The sequence below is a fragment of the Crinia signifera genome, chromosome 12 (assembly GCF_055691185.1).
Source record: "Crinia signifera chromosome 12, ASM5569118v1, whole genome shotgun sequence".
Taxonomy (NCBI): Eukaryota; Metazoa; Chordata; class Amphibia; order Anura; family Myobatrachidae; genus Crinia; species Crinia signifera.
This window is the reverse complement of record NC_139228.1, coordinates 52,155,404-52,169,019: the sequence shown is the minus strand read 5'-3', so window position 1 is coordinate 52,169,019 and position 13,616 is coordinate 52,155,404. Positions and strand designations below refer to the sequence as shown.

Genomic DNA, 13,616 nt, shown 5'->3' with positions numbered 1-13,616 from the left:
GTCCTTGTTATATACCCCTCCATGTGCTCTGTCTTTCCTATCATCTGTCTTGTTCGGGATTTCTGATCGCTCGTGTGAAGGCTGTGAGAGTAACTTGGTTCCCTGAGCGGTAAAACTGATTTATCTTTTTATTTACAGGTTATATTTATTCTCCAAAATTGGCTACTGGCTCTCTGGTGGTATGTGTGTCTGGTAGAGCCTGTGTTGGGGGTGGTATGTGTTTCAGGGTATCCGGATTGGTCATAGACTGACTCATCACAGGGTTGCCTACCCTCCTGGAATGGCCGGGAGAGTCCCGCAAATCAGGTCCCCCTCCCCTGAAGGAGTGGCAACCCTCCCACAAAGCTGCCAGGCTCCTACAGGAGATACAGGGTCAAAAGGTCAACAGGGTTTAAAGGTTGACACGCAGTAGGTTGACAGGGTCTGAAGGTCAACATGCCTTTTTTGCTAGATTTTCTGCCCACATGTGCCGACAGGCGGTATTTCATGCCCTACCATCCAGTAGGGTGTGGAGGGAGAATAAAATAGTGTGCAGAGAGCTCAGTGAGCGATGCCCGGGGACGCGGTACACTTAGTGTCCATGTCGACATAGACACCTTAAACTCATGTTGACCTCATGTTGAAAAAAGACACTTCCGGTCGGGGCCGGGGATGGTCGCACACACGCGAGCTCCCATCCACCGGAGCTTACATCCCCGGCCCCCAGAGCAGCGGGGAGACGCAGACGAGGGAGGACGGAGGGGAAGAGGGAAGGTGACCTGGCGGCAGCTACCCGGCTTCCGACGGCACGGTGTCCACCCTCCCGGCCGCACCGCCAAGGCCCGGCACGACGTACGATACACAGCAGCGTGACCTCTACTGCGAGGTCAGCGCCAGGGAAGCTAAGGGAAGCTTCCGATCACAGACGGATCAAATACCACCGCCGCCGCCGAAGACACCCGCGGCACGGAGCTGGCCCCCGGGAAGACGCTGGTGACTCAGGGCCCAGGAGGGAGGACCTGGCGGCATGATCACAAAGACGGCTGCGGCCCCCCCCCCCCCGGCGCCCGGCTGACCCTCACATGAGAAGCGATCAGGCCGCAGGCCCCGGCTGCTGATCCCCAGCACCAGAGGCTGTAGAAGACATTTTATGCCTCTGGCGTCGCCCTCCAGGGAGGAGGTACGTCTGGACGTCTGGTCCATTGGAACTCAAGCCAGGGAGGGCCCAACTCCAGCCCTAGGCCCCACTGACTCCATCAGGCCCCAGTGACTCTTTCTCCCCCCCTCCCCCTCCCCCCTGCTGGCTCTCCACGCTGTTCCCCTACAGGAAGCTGGCGCCGCAAATGGCTGCCTAGGATCTGTGCAATCAGCATATGTAACCCCCTGTGTACCCTGTGGTTCCCCTGTGTGAAAACTGTACTGTCCCTGCTATAACTGCGGTATCTTTGCTCATACTGTTACCACCCAGCTGCTGCAGCGACCAGTGGCGCCGCTGATGGCTGCCTAGGCGCTGTGCAGCTTGGTGGGTATATGTTCTGTGTGATACTGTAATGTCCCTGCTTATATTGTCACCTACCTGGCTGCGCGGTGCCTAGGCGCTGTGCAGCTTGGCAGGTATATGTTCTCTGTGTGGTACTGTACTGTCCCTGCTTATATTGTCACCTATCTGGCTGCCGCAGCGACCAGTGGCGCCGCTGATGGCTGCCTAGGCGCTGTGCAGCCTGGGGGTATATGTTCTCTGTGTGACACTGTACTGTCCCTGCTTATATTGTCACCTACCTGGCTGCTGCAGCGACCAGTGGCGCCGCTGATGGCTGCCTAGGCGCTGTGCAGCTTGGCGGGTATATGTTCTGTGTGATACTGTAATGTCCCTGCTCATATTGTCACCTACCTGGCTGTGCGGTGCCTAGGCGCTGTGCAGCTTGGCGGGTATATGTTCTCTGTGTGATACTGTACTGTCCCTGCCTATATTGTCACCTACCTGGCTGCTGCAGCGACCAGTGGCGCCGCTGATGGCTGCCTAGGCGCTGTGCAGCCTGGTGGGTATATGTTCTCTGTGTGACACTGTACTGTCCCTGCTTATATTGTCACCTACCTGGCTGCTGCAGCGACCAGTGGCGCCGCTGATTGGCTGCCTAGGCGCTGTGCAGCTTGGCGGGTACATATTCTCTGTGTATACTGTACTGTCCCTGCTGTACAGCTGTGCTACTCGATGAGCATGTGTTGCCAGCATGAAATGTGTCTGTAACCTATGTAATGCCTCTTCCCCCCCCCCCCCCTTCATCCCTGCTTGATGCTGCACTGTATATCCACAACAAATTCCGAGTGTGCGCAAGCACACCTGGCCAATAAAGTTGATTCTGATTCTGATTCTGACCTTTTGATCCTGTTGACCATATGACTGTCTATGATGCATACCATAACCGTGTGTCAGGTAGAGGCGAGCCTGTGGTGGTACATGTCTGGTAGAGCCTGTGGTGGAGGTGGTATGTGTGTCAGGTAGAGGCGAGCCTGTGGTGGAGGTACTATGTGTCAGGTAGAGGTGAGCCTGTGGTGGTACATGTGCCTGGTAGAGCCTGTGGTGGAGGTACTATGTGTCAGGTAGAGGCGAGCCTGTGGTGGTACATGTGCCTGGTAGAGCCTGTGGTGGAGGTACTATGTGTCGGGTAGAGGCGAGCCTGTGGTGGTACATGTGCCTGGTAGAGCCTGTGGTGGAGGTGGTATGTGTGTCAGGTAGAGGCGAGCCTGTGGTGGTACATGTGCCTGGTAGAGCCTGTGGTGGAGGTGGTATGTGTCAGGTAGAGGCGAGCCTGTGGTGGTACATGTCTGGTAGAGCCTGTGGTGGAGGTGGTATGTGTGTCAGGTAGAGGCGAGCCTGTGGTGGAGGTACTATGTGTCAGGTAGAGGTGAGCCTGTGGTGGTACATGTGCCTGGTAGAGCCTGTGGTGGAGGTACTATGTGTCAGGTAGAGGCGAGCCTGTGGTGGTACATGTGCCTGGTAGAGCCTGTGGTGGAGGTACTATGTGTCAGGTAGAGGCGAGCCTGTGGTGGTACATGTGCCTGGTAGAGCCTGTGGTGGAGGTGGTATGTGTGTCAGGTAGAGGCGAGCCTGTGGTGGTACATGTGCCTGGTAGAGCCTGTGGTGGAGGTACTATGTGTCGGGTAGAGGCGAGCCTGTGGTGGTACATGTGCCTGGTAGAGCCTGTGGTGGAGGTGGTATGTGTGTCAGGTAGAGGCGAGCCTGTGGTGGTACATGTGCCTGGTAGAGCCTGTGGTGGAGGTGGTATGTGTCAGGTAGAGGCGAGCCTGTGGTGGTACATGTCTGGTAGAGCCTGTGGTGGAGGTGGTATGTGTGTCAGGTAGAGGCGAGCCTGTGGTGGAGGTACTATGTGTCAGGTAGAGGTGAGCCTGTGGTGGTACATGTGCCTGGTAGAGCCTGTGGTGGAGGTACTATGTGTCAGGTAGAGGCGAGCCTGTGGTGGTACATGTGCCTGGTAGAGCCTGTGGTGGAGGTACTATGTGTCAGGTAGAGGCGAGCCTGTGGTGGTACATGTGCCTGGTAGAGCCTGTGGTGGAGGTGGTATGTGTGTCAGGTAGAGGCGAGCCTGTGGTGGTACATGTGCCTGGTAGAGCCTGTGGTGGAGGTGGTATGTGTCAGGTAGAGGCGAGCCTGTGGTGGTACATGTGCCTGGTAGAGCCTGTGGTGGAGGTGGTATGTGTCAGGTAGAGGCGAGCCTGTGGTGGTACATGTGCCTGGTAGAGCCTGTGGTGGAGGTGGTATGTGTGTCAGGTAGAGGCGAGCCTGTGGTGGTACATGTGTCTGGTAGAGCCTGTGGTGGAGGTGGTATGTGTGTCAGGTAGAGGCGAACCTGTGGTGGTACATGTGCCTGGTAGAGCCTGTGGTGGAGGTGGTATGTGTGTCAGGTAGAGGCGAACCAGTGGTGGTACATGTGCCTGGTAGAGCCTGTGGTATGTGTGTCAGGTAGAGGCGAGCCTGTGGTGGTACATGTGTCTGGTAGAGCCTGTGGTGGAGGTGGTATGTGTCAGGTAGAGGCGAGCCTGTGGTGGTACATGTGTCTGGTAGAGCCTGTGGTGGAGGTGGTATGTGTGTCAGGTAGAGGCGAGCCTGTGGTGGTACATGTGTCTGGTAGAGCCTGTGGTGGAGGTGGTATGTGTGTCAGGTAGAGGCGAACCTGTGGTGGTACATGTGCCTGGTAGAGCCTGTGGTGGAGGTGGTATGTGTGTCAGGTAGAGGCGAACCAGTGGTGGTACATGTGCCTGGTAGAGCCTGTGGTATGTGTGTCAGGTAGAGGCGAGCCTGTGGTGGTATGTAATAATGTGTTGGCTGTTTGAGAGCATCTGTGTCTGCTTAGGCTGAGGCTGCTTAATTCTGTCCCATGATAACTGACCTGCACAAGGTGTAAATGTGCCTGTCTATGGATCTTTTACCAGTGGCATTTTGTGTTCTACAGAGTAAAGTCTAGACATGGCCTTCACAGCTAGTAACACCAGCAAGATAGAGCGACCTGTGTCTCTTATATGGGGTAAGTGAAATGGCTCTGTTCCTTTTAGGGCTTCCACTGTCTGGAACTAAGGGGACAGCCAGTGGTGATGGCTGTCAGCTGCAGTGTTCTAATGGTCTCTGCCACCCACACTACATGATTTCCTATATGCCTCATAGTATTGTATAGATCTGGGGACTATGCAGTTCAGCTGTTCCACTGCCATGTGAAGTACTTGCTTCCATTTGTAGTGTTCTCTTGTCATTCTAAAGCTGCGTACATACACTTCGATTTGATTTTCTATTGGATCTTCCTATCCAATTTGGCATTAGATCTGTACTTTTGCAATCATTTAGATTTTACAGTGTAGGCACAATGTAATCAATCGATTTACTGGATTGAATTCGAGATTTCCTTGGCTGCACAGTGTATTTTTCTTTGATTTTGAGAACATACGAGCGTGCATCAAATGCAGATCGAAAGTGACCTAAAAACCATTCGCTGTGGATTCGATTTTGCTTCTATAAGCAAATTCGAAGCCTGTGTACACAGCTTTAAGCTAGTACACCACTAAAGATCTATCAGGTGGTGCTATTTAAATCAATGGTTTGGTGATGTGTGGGAGCAAATTACAGCAAAAGAGATATTCTGTGCTTGTGAAGATATAACTATAATCAATATGGTTGACTGACATGAATGAAATACCAAACCCAAACTTGAATATCAAAGTACATCTTTATCTATTGGAAAAAGATTGCTCTAAACTGGTGGTTGAGATACTGGTTAAATCAAATGGAATTGAACTGTTCCGTCTGACGCACCATTTTTGATCAGTGTTTGGTAGCAAATAGTTCACTGTCTTCTGCTCCCATAAATTACTAGTCTTGTTCCAACCAGCCCAATCAGATATAACTTCAGGTGGGAGTATGAGAATGACAATATGCAGTATTCTCACCAGAGAACACTGGCTGTGCCTGATCGCTGGTGCATCGCTGTGTGCTGAGTGATCTGTGCTTGACTGCATCGTTGGCACAGAGGCTCACTTGCCCCGTGTATGGGTGGGGCACACCGGGTACAGCTGGTAGGAGAGATGTTATAACTGGCGACCACTGCTCTGGCCAGGGTCATGTATAGGTCCATGTACAGTAATCTGACCAAGCTTAGTAAGAGAACATAATACACTTTAGAGCCCTCTAATCTAGTTGCAACTACTGAGCACTGTATCCAATATCTAGTTGTGCTGTGGATGTCTCATGCAGGAAAGGGGGAGACAAACATAACTTGTATGTAAAACTAGCTGCTGCCCTTCAAACGAGACCCATAGGAACATGACTGTAATGTGTTGGACATGAGCCTGGTCATCATACAGTGTTCTCATCCATAGGGTGTGAGCTGAGTGAGCAGAATAAGACCTTTGTGTTTAAAATGTCAGATGAAGATAAGACCGACCATCAGCTGGTCCTGCGAACGGTAAGTATGGTGGTACTGATGGTCTCTTGTAGTGTTCTGGGATATGACTTGTTCAATGGCAGCTCTGAGGGAAGGGACACACATGCTCACTGCTGCAGCCCTCTGACACTGTAGCTTGGAACACCATAAGCCATTGTGATGTTGGAACTACCAAGGGGCTGAATGTGTTCTAGAAGTGCTTTGGTGGCCACAATCTAGTTGTTGATAATGTTCCAAGTAGGATTGTCCCTACTTCATGCATCTGTACTTTTGTGGATGTCCCTTAGGTGTGCTTGGGAGAGAAGGTGAAGGATGAGTTTCATATAGTGGAAATACTTCCTCACGAACACGAAGGAAGTGACGCAAAACCTGTTCCCATTGCCACCCTCAAGCCCTCTATTCTCCCAATGGTGAGTTCCACTAAAACTTTAACTGACAAATACCTGGCTAATCTGGTATTAATCTGGTCTGTGTTCTCCCATGCAGGCCACTATGGTTGGCATTGAACTGACTCCTCCAATCACTTTCCAGCTGAAATGTGGTTCTGGGCCAGTGTTTATCAGTGGTCAGCACATCGCATGTGAGTATTAGTGTTGCCTGTTCTGCTGCTGGGATTATGTACAGTATAGCTGTGGAATACACATTGGTCTGTGCTTGGGTAACTCTAGTGCCAATGAATCTTTAGTGAACCCTATAGCTCATGGCTTGTCAATAAGCCACCCTATAGGTGGGTAACTACACATCCCAGCATGCCTTGTAGCCATTTCAAAATGGCCAAATAGCATAACTAAGGCAAGGCATGCTGGCATGTATCAGTCCTCTACAGCTGGAGGGCTTCTTATTGCCCACCTCTACTCATGCAGCATCATTGAGCTAGTCTTCGTGAAGGTTACACAGCTCTCCGTGGTCTATAGAAAATCTGCCCAAGCCATGGCTATTACTAGGGGCAACTCTTGTACCTTCTTGAATCAACATTTGTCAATTGCCCTCAGTTTATGTAAAGCCCTGTGATGTGCGCTGATCAGCTTCTAGGCAAAACCCTGCAATCTAAGCAGGATATACAGTGCATGCACTATCTATATGTGGGTGATGGCAGTGGGCAGGACCACCCAATGCTATAGGGTGTACTCATGGAGTGATCCATGTGTATGCCCCATAACTCTGCTGTGCGAGTTGGAAGTATGTCTAGATATTCAGTAGTAAACTCCTTATAAATGCCCCAGTGGATGGCTAGTATTAAGGAACATATGGTAATTACTGTTCCCTTAGTGGAGGAAGATTGTGCCTGGGCAGAAGAAGAAGTTGAAGAGGAGGTAGAGGAAGAGGAGGATGAAGAACCAGATTCTCCACCAAAAGGTGTAAAAAGACCTCCAGCCTCTAAGAGAACTGGCCTGACGAAGGTACAGCTGTGACTTTCTTCCATGTGTTATGCACTAGCCATGGGCTTTGTAGAAGAGAATCTATCTACTGATAATAGAAACGATGAACCCATAATGCAGATATGTTCATTATACAAGAACAGTCTGCTTCAAAACACATCACCACAAAGCAGATGCGTTAAACCTCACTATTGGATCCCCCCTTGTCTAACATTCTTAATCTGACGGGTTCTGAGTTGAAGTCTGCTTGTATTCAACTCATAACTGATGTCCATTCAGTTGGGGAATAATCACTAAAGATCTCCATACACGCTGCGATAAGCAGCGTGCAATGCGATGCGTTATTGCTCGGATCACGTGTGCGTATCGCATTCTATGTGATCCGCGTGCAGCACATACTTTTTGTACTGTGCGATGCCTGCGGGAGCACGCATCACATGCTGCTGATCACAGCATGTATGGGGACCTTTAGGTGTCCATGGGGATGGGTTAGTGAGTAAATGTGACGACTATGGTTTAATAATGTGCTTGTTTGCCCTAGAAGAAGAAAATAGAAGAAGAGTAAGTATTCTGGGATCTAGCAGGTAATGACTGTATCAGTGTTGTGCACTGGCTGGCGGATTCTTAGTATAATCACTAAATGGCTGTATGGTCCCCTCTACACACTGTGGTGGTATAAGACATTCTGTATTGTACTGCTGGCTCCCACTTCACTACATAGTAGCTGGTGATTTGCATCTTGCGGAACTGGGCAGGTAATGTGTACATTGTCTTCTCCACAGGAGCTCTGAGGAGGACAGTCCTGTGAAAAAGGTATGTGAAATAGCGTACAGCTAATGTAGCCACACCCTGCAGGTGACAATATAATTAAGGACTAATCTATCCTAAGACTCTTGGTGATCACCCGTCCCAATGTAAGTCCTTAAGGTGACTGACAGATGGCTGTACCAATGTAACTTACTGATGGAACCACTACTTTATGTATGTTGTGCTGCACTGCCAGCTGGGCAGCCTAAAGCCAAAGGGGCGCATTTATCAACTGCCGGCGCAGTGACATTGCGGTATTGTGAAATACCACCTGGATTTATTATTAGAAGGGCGCAGGGACAGGGCTCCGAAACGAGCCCGTCCCTGTGATGCCCTGACCCGGAAGCCGGGGGGTCTGCGCATGCACGGTAATGCGCCGACCGCACTGCCTCGCTCGGCAGTGCGATCCTGCAGCCATAGGCTATCGCCATCCCAGAATGGCGATAGCCCAGGAATGCGAAGCCGGGCTGCCTGATAATACATCGGGCAGCTTCGCATCCCCCATAGAAACCTATGGGGGATCGCAGCAGGGATCGGAAATTCCTGCTGCGGTCCCCATTTGATACATTTAGGTGATACTTAATATTTGCGGCTAAACCCCAAAAACTGGGGATTTAGCTGCAAATATGGTTTGATAAATGGGCCCCACAGTCTCTTACATACCACAAGCATTAGATCCTACATGCCACTTGTATAACCTCAATTACATAAAAACACTACAATCCCTAGGTCTTCAGAATACAGCCCTTTCCTGGTTCTCATCCTACCCATCTAATCGCTCTTTCAGTGCTCTACCTCCTCCTCACTACCTCTGTCCGCTGGAGTACCACAAGGCTCAGTCTTGGGTCCTCTGCTTTTCTCAATCTATGCCTCATCTCTTGGCAAACTAATCGGCTCTTCTGGTTTTCAGTATCATCGGCATACAGATGATGCTCAAATCGATCTATCCTCCACTGAAATGACACCATCCGTATTGTTCCGTGTCTCTGAATGCCTTTCTGCCACTTCATCTTGGATGTCCTCTCGCTACCTCCACATTTCCAAAACAAAATTTATACTCCCAAGAGTAGTTACCAACCTGATATCTTTCACTGAACACAATCAATCCTACTCCACAAGCTCACTACATAGCGCTGTGAGGCTGATCTTCCTAGCTATACATTCAACGCCTGCTGATCTACTTCTACTCACATTCAATGCCATTAACTGGACTAAACCAACATATCTTTAATTCAAAATATATCCCACCCAACCTCTCCGCAAGATCTGCGTCTCATCCACACAATACTCTCTCGTGCTTACACTTGCAGATTTTTGTCATGCAGCACTCGCCTTATGGAATGCCCTTCCATGCACATTAAGACTCCTCCCCCTAGCCTCCAAACTTTCAAGCGTTACCTGAAAACTCACCTCTTTGGACTAGCTTACAATATTCCGGAACCCCCACATAACCTCCAGTAGCATTCATATCTAACTGCATCCCATCAGGACTGTCTTGTAATCTGGTGGGACTGCCATGCTATGAAATTCTATCCTTATGTATCCCTCATATTGGCTTTATAGATTGTAATCTTGAGAGCAGGGCCCTCCTACCTGTTGGTTTGGTACTACCCAGTTTGTTTGATCATGTTTCCTATTGTAAAGTACAACTGAATTTTTCTGCGCCATATAAGAAACTGCAAATACATGCACATAGGCAGTATGAATGGAGAGTCTGAGTGTCCATACACATGTTTAGCATCATTATAAATGGGGCTACATATGTATTAGCCTAGGGCAGGGCTGGTCAACACCGGCCCTCCAGATGTTGATTAACTACACACCCCATCATGCCTTGCATCAGTTTCAGCAGGGCCACATAGCAAAACTAATGCAAAGCATCCTGGGATGTGTAGTTCACTAACATCTGGAGGACCGGTGTTGCCCAGCCCTGGCCTAGGGCATGCATGTCCAAACTGTGTCCCTCCAGCTGTTGTGAAACTACACATCCCAGCATGCAATGCCATAGTTTTAGCATTCCCTAATAACAAAACTGTGGCAGGGCATGATGGGACGTGTAGTTTCACAACAGCTGGAGGGCCATAGTTTGGACATGCCTGGCCTAGGGCAACTGGAACCTCAATCTGGTTAACAACCTAAGGGAACGTACACACTACAAATGCTATAAATGTGCATATTAACAAATCTGTGTACCCACAATACTTCTACCCTCTTAATACTATAAAGTGTCTACTAATGTCTCTGTTCTCTTGCAGACTAAAGGAGCAGGAAGGGGGAGGAAACCAGCTGCTAAGAAGTAGATGCTTTGTGACTCTCCTAGATATGACTGTTGTGGAGTCTTCTCCTTTAAGGTCCCCACACACTAAATTTTTGTTTTGCCAATTTCTGATCATCCGATGTTTTCTAATAATTGGCTGATATTGGTCCGATGCACACTCCCATGGATCTCTTGCTAAATCTTCTGATTTTACATGCTGCATGAAAGATCAGAATATTTAACAAAAGATCCATAGGAACGCACATGGGATATTAAGAGAAATCTTTGAAGCTGTGCGCTTGCCTGAAATCTTGTGTTCAGGGTGGAGAAAAGAGTTCATGGCTAATTCATGCGCAGATCTTAAGATCGCAGATCTTTCTAGTGTGTGTGGGCACCTTTACAAGGTGTAACAGATCTTTCCCACAGGTTTCTACCTTGCCTTATGGCCTAACATCTGACTGTATTACATATCCAGACTCCTCTCCTGCTGCCTAGTGACCTGATCTCCATGATCCACCTGATGGCTTTGCACCACGTGGAGTATGTTCTGCATGTGGAGAAACTGCAGGATGGAAATACTTTTTATGCTTTAATGAATAATGTGCTGCTGTCTGGAATTCTGTAAAATAAAATCCCTCTTCTACGGGAAGTGAGAGACTGCTTTTTCTTAAGATGGCCATACAGTCTACAGATTGACTATCAAATCTGGCTGGTTGAAACGCAAACCTGGTAATATCTGAATGACAGTGTTTGGTAGTTTTCCAGCATTTCAAAGCAAATGGTCAATTGTCATTTTGCTCTCATCCATTACTAGGTTTTTGTTCCAACCAGCTAGATCTGACAATAAATCTGTTGATGTATGGCCAGCTTTATCTTCACCTTGTACTTCAGGAAACTGACTTATGTGCATATATAACTTTCAGGCTTTGGGGAAATTTACTAAGATGTGTATTCTACTTCACATGTAAGCGGGGGCTGTGGGGTAATGTGGGAGACTTGCCCACCTTCGGAGGGGGGGGGAGGAGGAGGAGACCAGATTTGCGGGAGTATGATCAGATCCAGTCTACTACCTGCTAGAGTGTGCTAAATAAGAAATAGATTCTGATTGGTTGCCCATAACAACATCACATGTGAAGAAGAATACACATTTTAGTAAATTTCACCCATTATCTTTTTAAATGGTGCAACTAAAGGTTTTTAGAATGTTTTGGTCTTCTCCTCCCCCCCCCCCCCCCCCCCCCCCCCCCCCCCCCCCCCTCGGGTAATTGGGATCTGCACCACTTAATACAGTGCTGTGATAAGTATTGTTACTGGTATAAGCTTGTCTTTAACATAAGCCTCCAGTGTATCTTACAAATACCCCTTTTACACTGAGGAAAAACCCAGTTAGGACCTAGTTCAGTGTTGGTGTAAAAGGGACCAACCCAGGTCCATTGACACTGGAATCCTACCCAGGTCCTGGTCGGACGGTCCCAACCCAGGTTGGGACATGCGGGTAGTGCTGAAGGATACCATTAACACGGGACACATTTCCGTAAGTCAGTGCCATGCATTGCAGCAGAAGACCGTAGCCAGTGTGGACTGTGCACACAGGCTGCTACCTAACTCTCCACAGGTGGGCCTGCCACCAGGGCCGGCGCTACCCACTCAGCAGCTCCTGCAAAGCAGGGAGGCGCCATGCTGAAAAGGCGCTGTCTCCCTCCCTGCTCTGCTAATGCTGGCTCAGCCCTCACTGTCAGTATGGAGAGGCTGAGCAGCTCCCTGCACTGCACATTCACTGTCCTCCTCCTGCGACCTGCCCCATCTTCCTCACGGACACTTGCGCTGAGGCATGTAGCGCTGTCTTTGAATGCCTGGATGACATGTCATGTCTGGATCAGCCCCCTACACATTGCTCCCTGCGCCTGTCAGCTGTCAATCAAATGATGAACAGGCAGCAGCGCCGCCTCCCCTTCCTTCCCTCTTCTCAGTGTGCTATGCCAGTGCCTCTGCCAGTCCTCAACACTCCGCCCCCTCTATCTCCTCCCCTCTTCTTCCATCTCCTCCTTCTCTCCCCTCCTTTCCCTCCTCAGTCACGAGTGCTGCACATACTTTTTGTACTGCTTTCGGATCGCATCGCACACACATTGCATGCATGCCGTGTGATGCGATGAGATCTAGCCCAGATTCTCACAGCGTGTATGGGCACCTTTAGTGCCTGCAACATTTTGCGGGCACAGCACTGAGATGGTGTATGCATACATGTACATGCACCCGAGATCCTCCATAGGATCGCATGTTGCATACACTCCCACAATCAGGCTGCAGCTTGTTGCAATGGCAATGTGAAAGGGCGCAAAATGTATGGTTTGCAGGAGGGCGCCAGACACCCTAGCACCGGCCCTGCCTGCCACAACCCTATCTGGCACTAGGAAGCAGCGCTGACAGGCAGTAGCGGGACCAAGAGCTAAAAGGAGGAGGGAGTGTGATGGGACTCCCACTCCAGTGCCTTTTTTTTTTTTTTTTTTTTAAAGATCTATACCCTACCCACAGAAATCATTTGTTCGTGTTTTGTTTTTTGGGGGGGTTATTTTATTTTTTTTACCCAAATGTCGACATGACAGTTTTTGTGTCCATGCGCTTGACACACTATTTTATTCTCCCACCATGCCTTAGTGCAGTGATGGATAACCTTGATGCTCCAGCTGTTGTTGAACTACACATCCCAGCATGCCCTGCATCAGTTTTAGCATGGCCAAATAGTAAAACTGTAACAGGGCATGCTGGGATGTTTAGTTCAACAACTGGAGTGTTAAGGTTAGACATCACTGCCCTAGTGGATGTTAAGGTATGAAATACCACCTGTCAGATTGCAAAACTCCATGTCGACCTAATGCTTGTATCGACCTAGACCCCTGTGGACCTTGCAGTATGTTGACCTAGTAGTGTCTTTAGGTCGACCAACTGACCGTATCCTGGGGGAGCACATAGGAGATTCGGTCTGCTGCTGCCGGGTATATGGGTGATGCTGCACTTTTATATCGCTATGTGCGCTTGAGCACTGAAATACTTTTGAAAAAATATTTTTCAAAATAAACCAACATTTTTTTCAATGCTAACTTGTCATGTCTTTTCATTTTATTTAAATCATTGAGGGAAGGTTGGCTGGCAGTTTAAGTCTTAAAATGGACATTTTTAATGTCATCCATAGGGAAAAGCAGGGCTGACCCAGGTTGAAGTGCTGTGTAAATGGGGTATGGAGCT

At 49.2% G+C, this 13,616-nt stretch overlaps 1 protein-coding gene across 2 annotated transcripts; it reads left to right on the top strand.

Annotated features, from left to right (window-relative positions):
• Positions 1-11,018, top strand: LOC146050580 (nucleoplasmin-like). Of its 2 annotated transcripts, none has more exons than XM_083167661.1 (9): positions 1-109; positions 4,452-4,523; positions 5,866-5,951; positions 6,218-6,340; positions 6,417-6,510; positions 7,200-7,330; positions 7,854-7,870; positions 8,092-8,122; positions 10,372-11,018. In XM_083167661.1, exons 2-9 carry the CDS (start codon positions 4,466-4,468, stop codon positions 10,414-10,416), a joined length of 585 nt encoding a protein of 194 aa, XP_083023787.1. In that variant the 5' UTR covers positions 1-109; positions 4,452-4,465; the 3' UTR covers positions 10,417-11,018. The 2 variants fall into 2 exon arrangements, with proteins under 2 accessions (XP_083023787.1, XP_083023786.1); XM_083167660.1 differs by having other exon boundaries at positions 7,851-7,870.
• The last annotated feature ends 2,598 nt before the right edge of the window (positions 11,019-13,616 follow it).